The sequence below is a fragment of the Saccopteryx leptura genome, chromosome 1, assembly GCF_036850995.1.
Source record: "Saccopteryx leptura isolate mSacLep1 chromosome 1, mSacLep1_pri_phased_curated, whole genome shotgun sequence".
In the NCBI taxonomy this organism is placed as follows: domain Eukaryota; kingdom Metazoa; phylum Chordata; class Mammalia; order Chiroptera; family Emballonuridae; genus Saccopteryx; species Saccopteryx leptura.
The window spans coordinates 896153-905250 of record NC_089503.1 but is presented as its reverse complement, the minus strand read 5'-3'; the positions used below and the strand labels follow the sequence as shown (position 1 = coordinate 905250).

The following is a 9098-nucleotide window of genomic DNA, read 5'->3' as shown; positions in this document are numbered from 1 at the left end:
TTTCTCCCAAAAACCCATGGTCTGCCATCCCCAGGACAGGAGCCCCATCGGCCGGCGCTTTGGCCCCCGCGTCCCAGCGCGGCACCGGGCCCTGAGGGGTCGCATGTTCAATGCCTGCATCCGCAGGGGGAAGGGGCCTTGGTCCACTGTCTTCCCTCCCGCTTCCCTTTCTTCCTCCAAGTCTCCCCTCGCCTGGAGCAGGTGGGAAGTGCCCGTCGCCTGGGAAAGGACAAGGTAAAAGGCAGGAACAGGGCCGGGGAGGGTCCGCCCATCGGAACACTCTCTCCCGCAGCCCTGCAGCCGAGCTCAGGGCTCTCCGCAGGCCCCGCGGGGCACCCCCGCTGAGGGTGTCCAGGGCGACAGCAGCAGGGAGGGGGCGGGAGGGGAGACGGCGCATGCGCTCAGCGCCTCTCCTGGCCCCGCTCCCAGGCCGCCGTGGCACGTGACCGGCGCTCCCTGAGCCGGGCACGCGCGCGCGCACGCACGCTCCGCGCAGGCGCAGACCGCGCCGACTGCAGTCGAGGCTATGGCTTCCGAGCGGCTCCCCAGCCGGCCCGCCTGCCTCCTTGTGGCCAGCGGCGCGGCCGAGGGTGAGGCTCGCGCGGAGGGTGGGGGAGGTACCGCGTGGGTGGATGGCAGGGCGGCAAACGCACCTGCGGCGTCGAGCGCGCCCGTGGCGGGAGGCCCGCCCCCTCCGAGCGGTGCAGCCGCCGCTCTGAACGTGCGGTTCGGGGCGCGCAGCCCGGAGGTGTCCGGGGTCTGCCGCCGCGCTGGGTGTCCGAGGAGGCGGGATCCCGGGATGGCTCCCTGCACCGGGTGCCGGGGGTGGCTGCCCGCCCTCAGGGACAGGACAGGACAGGACAGGGGAGGCCGGGCGGGGTGAGGGGCAGTGGGTGCACCCCGGACGTGGGGGCCCCGACAGCCCTGGCCTGGGGGCTCCGACAGTCCTGGCCCGGGGGCTCCGACAGCCCTGGCCCGGGGGCTCCGACAGCCCTGGCCTGGGGGCTCCGACAGTCCTGGCCCGGGGGCCCCGACAGCCCTGGCCTGGGGGCTCCGACAGTCCTGGCCCGGGGGCTCCGACAGCCCTGGCCTGGGGGTGGGAGCGTGGGCCTTCCTGAGCAGGTGGGTCAGGAAGGAGCCTGTGCTCCTCGACACCCACACTTCTGCCGGCCGACCTGGCACCCACCTAGGAAGACCAGGGGTTGGAGAGGGACTGAGCTGGTGCCCCACGGGGGCAAAAGACCCCCTGCTCCCCGGCACTGCCAAGTGCTCAAGATACCAGAGGAGGCAGGCGTGGGGCTCCATGGGGGCCACTGACGCTGGCACTGACCCTCGCTCGGCGCCTGAAGGGGCGGAGGGCCGGCAGGGAAGAAATGGAACTGATAAGGTCGTTTCCCCCCTCACCGAGGGAAGTGATGAGTCCAAGGTCACATCGCAGGCAGGTGGGGGGTCTGGCTGTGCAGCCTGGTGTGCTCAACTTCTGTATCTGCTCAGGTGGACCACGGAGAGGGGACTGCAGGTCACGGGATCACCAGTATGCCGAGGCCCCGGGGCCTGAATGGTGTGTGCCCAGAGTGAGGGCAGGAGGAGCCAGCTAGGGTCTTACCCCCACCCCCATGGGGAGTTCAAGGGTAGGAGGAACCACCGAGAGTGGGGTTCAGCCTGACCTGGGGTGGCGCAGTGGGTAAAACGCCATCCTGGAATGCTGAGGTCACTAGTTCAAAACCCCCGGGCTTGCCTGGTCAAGACATTTGTGGGAGTTGTTGCTTTCTGCTCCAACCCCCTTCTCTCTCCCTCTCCCCTCTCTAAAAGTGAATAAATAAATCCTTTAGAAAAAAAGAGAGGGGTTCAGTCCTGGGGAGACAGGTTGGGGGTACCTCTAGAGGTGGCTGGTTGGAGCAGGATGAGGGGGAAGGGCTGTACCAGCTCGGCTGTGCCAGGAGAAGGGGATGTTGAGGATGTGGAGTGGGGGCACATCTCTGAAAAGACCACTAAGCTCTGTGGGCAGGACCAGTGGGCTCTGCATAGTCCAGGGGTCCCCAAACTACGGCCTGCAGGCCACATGCGGCCCCCTGAGGCCATTTATCCGGCCCCTGCTGCACTTCCGGAAGGGCTACCTGTTTCATTGGTGGTCAGTGAGAGGAGCATAGTTCCCACTGAAATACTGGTCAGTTTGTTGATTTAAATTTACTTGTTCTTAATATTAAATATTGTATTTGTTCCCGTTTTGTTTTACTTTAAAATAAGATACGTGCAGTGTGCATAGGGATTTGTTCATAGTTTTTTTTATAGTCCGGCCCTCCAACGGTCTGAGGGACAGTGAGCTGGCCCCCTGTGTAAAAAGTTTGGGGACCCCTGGCATAGTCCCTTCTGGGCCCTGGGATGAAGTAGGTGGGGATGGAGGAGCAGGGGTTGGAGGAACTGGGGAGGCAGCGTCTGACACAGCTGGGGGGCGGCATGATTTGGAAAGATTGTTTTTCCTCAACGCATGAACGTGTACTAATTTATAAGGATGAATTAAGATGAAGATGAAGTTTAGGGGTTGGGTCCCAGGATTAAAATAAAGGTAGAAGGATGTGGATCAAGCTTTTTTAGCAGTCGACGTCCTTGGTGGGACTGCAGTCCCTAGCAGCCAGGGAGCCTTCTGGACTGGCTGTGGGCAGAAGAGGGCGGGGAGCCTGTTGGGATTCAGGAGCCCTTGTGACTTTGTGAGGGAGGGGCTGAGACAGTGTCCTGGCCCCTGTGGAGGGCTGGGGAGGCACCCGCCATCCTGGGACAGGAGCTGGAGCCCTGCCTCCAAGGATAGCAGCTCTGCTCCCGGCTGCCCTCCCTGGTGGAATGAGAGGGGCTCAGTCCCCTTCTCCCTGGCCTAGCTCACAGGAGCCCAGTCCTTGTTGGTTTAGTGAGCGGAGGAGCCGAGTGTAAGGGAACCACGCATTGGGGTCTGCCTTTCGGAAGGCCCCTAGGGCCAGGCTGGGGAGAGAGCCCACAGAGGGAGATGAGGGACAGGTGTGGCCCTGGAGTAGGGGGGGGGGAGAGGCTGCTCCTCAGGGTGGTTGTGGGGCCAGGAAGCTCTGTGGTGTCAGGGCAGCTTCCTGGCGGGGGTGGGGTGGGGGTTGTCTCACCCTGCACTCTGTCCATGTGTGGCCTTTGCAGGAGTGTCAGCCCAGTCCTTCCTCCACTGCTTCACGTTGGCCAGTGCCACCTTCAACTTGCAGGTGGCCACCCCTGGGGTAAGTCTTTCCCTCCTCCCTTTCTGGGGGTGAAGCCAGGAGAGTGCTGTGGCTCCTAGAAGACCTAGCAAGCCTGAGGAGGCTGTGACCCTGAGCAAGCTGGCTTGTTGGACTGAGGGGCCAAGACCCCGTTGGCATCATCAGGTTCTGGACCCGTCCGTGGCGAGGGAGACCTTGTCAATATGGGTCTGTGTCTGCCCACGAGAGCAAGGATGGTGCAGACCTTCCACTGGGAGGGTTTGCAGCTCTGATGGCAGGGGACCCAGGGGTCACAGGAGCGATGTGACATGTTTGTCACTGTGCATTTCCAGTATCACCCCTGAAGTGGTGGGACAGTTGCTGGTACTTTATAGGCGGGAGACTGAGGACCAGCAGGGGCGGGTGGAGTGGAGATGGCGCTCGGGCTGTTTTGAGCCCTGGTGAGGGGCTGGGCTGTGGGTCCCCAAGTCCCCAAGGGGCTGTCATCAGTCTCTGGCCCCCATCAGCCTTTCTGAGCATCCCTGTGAGCCAGCAAGGGTGCTGGACCAACTTGTGGCCTCGGGGCTCTGGCAGGGGAAGCCCATGGACTTTGTGGACGTGAGCGAGAGCAACGCGCGCTGGGTGCAGGACTTCCGCCTCAAGGCCTACGCCAGCCCCGCCAAGCTGGAGTCCATCGACGGTGAGCCGGACCTCGCGGGCCGGGTGGTTGGGTGCCAGGTGGATGTGTGGCCCCCACAGCCCTCCCTCCCTCTGCTCCTGGAGTTCCGTGGGGCTCGCAGCCGAGCACGGTGACTGTCCCACCTCCTGGGCCCGGGTTCCCAGCTCCATCCAGGGAGTCGTGGAGTTACGGGCAGCAGAATGGAGCCCACCTCCTGGGCCCGAGTCCCCAGCTCCATCCAGGGAGTCGTGGAGTTACGGGCAGCAGAATGGAGCCCACCTCCTGGGCCCGGGTTCCCAGCTCCATCCAGGGAGTCGTGGAGTTACGGGCAGCAGGAACGGAGCCTGAGCTGGGGTTGGGAGAGTGACAGCGGATGGCATCTGGCGGCAGGAGCAGAGAGGACTGACTGGCCTGTCGTCTCGCCCAGGTGCCCGGTACCACGCGCTCCTGATTCCCAGCTGCCCCGGAGCCCTGGCCGACCTGACCAGTAGCGGGTCCCTGGCCCGCATCCTACAGCACTTCCGCGCTGAGAGCAGTACGTGATACCTGGGCCTGGGGGTGTGTGTGGGGGGGCTCCACCAACAGGGAGGGGAGCAGGAAGATGTCTGCTTGGGGCAGGGGCGGCGGCTGTGGAAGGCAGGGTCAGGTCTGGCAGCTGGAAACCTTGGTCACTTCAGATGTAAAGAGCTTCAGTGGTTTTGACTCGTGAGGGGACAGGTTTACTCAGCTGTCACACACACGGGAGTGGGGCACCTCCGCCCCCTGCCCTTTGGTCAGCGCCGCATGGGCCCTCTGCCTGGCCCCTCAGGCTGGTGGCGGTGCCCTGTGCCTCTCCGATGTGAGCAGGCAGGATGCTGGCTGTGTTCCCGGTGGGAAAGCACGATGTCCAGGCTCGGGGCCGAGGCCAGCAGGGGCTGGGAGAAAGGCCACTCTGTGAAGACCTGGCCTGCTGCCCCGGTCAGCCTTGGGCTGTGATGAGCGTGTCTGCTGGGCAGGGGCGGGACGCTCAGTAGGGACCAGCAGACAAAAACCCGGGCTCCACACAGCGTCCTTTGTCGGTGAGAACGGGGCCTCCAGTCCCCAGCACCACCGGGACAGGCAGCGGTTGTTCCTGGCCACCTCAAGCGTGGGAATGCACTCGTGCCAGGCAGCCTTCTGGGGGGGAGGCTCGGAGCCAAGGCGAGTTCTTGGCAGGGTGGCCACACTGCCTCCGGAGGCCCTGAGGGACAGAGGGAGGACTGGGCACCCTGCCCACTCCAGTCAGGAGCAGGGACCTTTCCAGGTGGGCTGCCACTCAGTGATGGTTGTGCTGTGAGACCCTTGGCGTCCGAGGTCCGTCCAGGCGGCAGGGCCCTGGGTGTGGAGTGCACCTGGGTTGGCAGATAGACCCACCGTGGTCTCCTGACTCCTCGTTGCACCTGTTTCTCAGCCACCAGAACTTGAGGTTGTAGCCAGAAGCTGCCTGTTCACAAAGCAGCAGCTCGCCCCGTCTCCTGGGGCTGGGTGGAGGGCGGGGGGACAGCGACCTCCAGGAGGTCTGTTGTGCAGGGTGTTGGGAGCGGGCAGAGGCCAGGCCACTCGAGGACCTCAGGCCTGCCTTGCCTGCTGGTTTCAGAGCCCATCTGCGCCATTGGCCATGGCGTCGCGGCCCTGTGTTGTGCCACCAATGAAGACAGGTCCTGGGTCTTCCAAGGCTACAGTGTGACGGGGGTGAGTGCAGCCCAAGCAAGGGGCAGGCCTGAAGTCATGGGCGTGTCTGGGACCCTGTGGGGGCCCACAGTCTCCTCTGTCGGGGTGACAGTCATCTGTCCAGATCAGTCACCTCTGTCGGGCTGACAGTCATCTGTCCAGAGGGCAGCAGGTTTGTGGCTGTTTGCTGTCTGCTGTCTCCTCAGCCCTCTCCCTGCCGACACCCTGGGAGGGCCCCACTCAGGCCGTGGGTGCGGACCGGCACTCTGCCCTCCCTACCCCACGCAGCCCAGGTTTGCTGAGCTGTCTGTGGACATGGCGAAGAGTGAGGGTTGGGCCAGCTTGGTTTGTGCCCGACCAGGAGGTACCATCTGGGCAGAAGGCTTGGCTGGATTGGGGAGCCAGGACAGCATGGATGGTCTAGCATTCACAGGGAACAGACCCAAGGGAAGGTCCAGGGGCAGCTCTAAGGGGGGGGGGGGGTCCACGTGTCAAAGGCTGAGCCCTGGCTGTTGGCGGCTGAACGGGCTGATGGGGCTGGCCTGGTCCAAGGTTCAGGTCCAGGAGAGGGGCACAGGGAACTCCTCAGTGCTTCTGCGGCCACCTGCCCCACGCCACATGCTGCAGGGCTGTGTTCCTCCCCTGCCTGCCCACTCCCTGCGGGTTCGGCTCATTCTGGTCAGCCACATGCTCTGGTGTGAGGGGGGGTAGCTGTCAGCCCTCCCCCCACCATGGGCTTGTCACCCTTGGAAGTCCCACAGTGGGAGGGCCTCACGCTGGGGTCCGAGTCTTGGAGTAGTGACATACACCCCCACCCCCACGTGGTGGGCACAGTGGGCACGGTCCCCTGCTCTGGTTGGTACCTGCCTGACTCCGAGGCTGGTGCCCTTTCTTCACAGCCCTCTGTGTACGAGCTGGTCAGGGCACCTGGCTTTGCCCACCTGCCCCTCATCGTGGAGGACTTTGTGAAGGACGCAGGCGCCAGCTTCAGTGGTGAGCTGGGCGGGATGGGAGGGGCACACACTGGCCAGGCTGACCTACTTGCTGACCAGAGTATCCCTGGAACGCACAGCCCAGAGGGGGCGGGTGTGGGTGGGTCTGGGACCTTGCCCAGCAGGTGGCAGCACCTGCGGCCTCTGCCCTTGGGTCCCCTGCAGCCAGTGAGCCTGACGCAGTGCACGTGGTGCTGGACCGCCACCTGGTCACGGGCCAGAATGCGAGCTCGACTGTCCCCGCTGTGCAGAACCTGCTCTTCCTCTGCGGCAGCCGGTGAGGGGGTGAGGGGCTGCGGGCAGCAGCTGGCGGGCGGGGTCTTGACTTGGGACCAGCCCCCTTGCTGGCTGCATTCCCTGCGAGGTCTGGTGCTGTTGCCTGAGCCTTGACCTGCTGTTTGTCCTGCAGGAAGTGACACTGCCCCCCCCCCCAGCCTGCCCACCTGCCAGTGGACACCACCACCCTCAGATGGCCCAGGTGTCCCCAGACGCTGCTGGACTACTCAGGCCTGTGACAGTTCCTGAGTGACTTCATGTCCCAGCCAGACCTGTGGGACGCAGAGGCCTTCGGGAGCCAGCCCTGAGGGGTGACAGGCCCTGTGGGTGGGGGGGCTGAGGGTGCTGCACTGGCCAGCAGGCCGGGCCCAGATCCATGTTGAGCCGTCCGTGGAGTCAGTACCCAGCGAGTCAGCTGTGGGTTTCCTGGGGGGCGGGGGGCAGGGTCGTGGCCCCTCTGGTCCTTCTGGGCCACACTGGGTGTTTCCCTGGTCACCCAGGTGGGGAGCAGGGGTCAGCCCCCCTAGAGGCAGGATGATTGTGCCACTGGGCAGTGACAGGGAGGGGTACCAGAATCGGCTCTGGTGAGGGGAGGTCGTGTCCACCCTGGTTGGCTGCCCCTAGCCCTCTGGATGTTGGTTGGCTGTGGGAAGGGCCACTGGCTGGGTCGAAGGTGAAGGGGATGAGTCTGCTGGTGGTCACAGCGCCTGGACCCCAGGCCTGCCCTGATTTCACCCCTTGCCTTGTGCATAGTTTCAGTGTGGTGGTGACCCCATGTCAGGCTGGGCTGGACCTGAGTGGACACAGCAGTGGCACCCGAGCCCTGATGTGGAGAGAAACGCTGTTGACCTTGACCTGCGAACATACTGGGCTCCTCAGCACCACGCAGCCCCCATTCTGCAGCTCCTTGAGGGTCCAGGGTGCACGTCACAAGCAGGAGCCCTCGTATGTGGCTGTCCCAGGTCACTCTTCGGGCCGTGGACAACCCCTGCCGGGAATGCTGGGCAGCTGTCCAGCCGCTCCCTCCCAGCACAGCCTGATGACCCTGACTCCCCAGGGTGCCCGGCTGGCAGTGGCCTTCGGGTGGGGCTCCATCATGTGTCCCCTACCTCCCCCTCCCCCTCCCCCCGGGACTTGCCAGGTCTGCTGCATCCAGCCCCAGGGACAAACACGTCCGCCCAGTGGACCGAGCTCACACTCCACACTGCACTTTCCTGCCCGCGTTTCCTGGGGAAGCCAAACAGGGCTCCCAGCAGTCCACTCTATGCCCACAGCAGGTGTCGCCACAAGGTGTCCGCTGTCTGCACAAACCCTAAAAGACCCGCTCTGGGGTGTCGTCTGTATTACCCATAAAGAGTTGTCACCACCTGCTGAAGGCTGCTGACGGGCCTTGTCTACTCTGTGCTCGGATCAAGGGTGAGGCGGCTGGCGGGCCTTGTCTACTCTGTGCTCGGATCAAGGGTGAGGCGGCTGGCGGGCCTTGTCTACTCTGTGCTCGGATCAAGGGTGAGGCGGCGGGCGGCCCCGCAGGGCCCTGTTCCCTGGTTGCCTCTGCTCCAAGGCTCTGCTTCCTGCAGCTCAGCCCGGAGGCGCCAGGTCCAAGACTTGGTTGGGGCCTGGGGCTGGAGGAGGCAGGGCTGGGGCTGGAGTCTGGTTCTCCCTGCCCATGCCTTCTGGGCACCTCTCCACATGCCCAGAGGTGTTTAAACAGACTCTGGTGCCCACGTCACACACGTAGTGCAGGAACCTACAGCATCTTTCTCAGGAGTAACAAACTGCAGCCCCAGGATGGAGTCTTGTTAACAGGCAGCCTTGTTGCCATGTGGTGGGATATTATTTGGTTCTAAAAAGGAATGAGGTTCTGCCTGACCAGGCGGATGTGGAGGACCCAGGTTCAAGACCCTGAGGTCACCAGCTTGAGCTCAGGCTCATGGTTTGAGCAAAAAGCTCACTAGCTTGGACCCAAGGTTGCTGGCTTGAGCAAGGAGTTACTCGGTCTGCTGTAGCCCCCCAGTCAAGGCACATATGAGAAAGCAATCAATGAACAACTACGGTGTTGCAACAAAAAACTGATGATTGATGCTTCTCATCTCTCCGTTCCTGTCCCTGTCTATCCCTCTGATTCTCTGTAAAAAAAAAAAAAAAAAAAAAGAATGAGGTTCTGATAACGCCCTGTGGCAGGTGAGCCTTGAAACACAAAGGGAAAGAATCTAAAGAGCCACGTGTGTGGGTCCACGTGTGGGAACTGTCCAGAAAGTCCAGCTTATTTGT

The 9098-nt window shown here is 63.4% G+C and overlaps 1 protein-coding gene across 2 annotated transcripts; it reads left to right on the top strand.

Moving 5' to 3' along the window:
• The first annotated feature begins 491 nt into the window (after positions 1–491).
• On the top strand, positions 492–8202 carry GATD1 (glutamine amidotransferase class 1 domain containing 1). Of its 2 annotated transcripts, XM_066371590.1 has the most exons (8): positions 492–590; positions 3157–3233; positions 3786–3891; positions 4298–4405; positions 5486–5580; positions 6459–6552; positions 6717–6828; positions 6961–8202. In XM_066371590.1, the coding sequence occupies exons 1-8, from the start codon at positions 527–529 to the stop codon at positions 6965–6967; spliced, it is 663 nt and encodes a 220-aa protein (XP_066227687.1). In that variant the 5' UTR covers positions 492–526; the 3' UTR covers positions 6968–8202. The 2 variants fall into 2 exon arrangements, with proteins under 2 accessions (XP_066227687.1, XP_066227697.1); XM_066371600.1 differs by lacking the exon at positions 6961–8202 and having other exon boundaries at positions 6717–6832.
• The last annotated feature ends 896 nt before the right edge of the window (positions 8203–9098 follow it).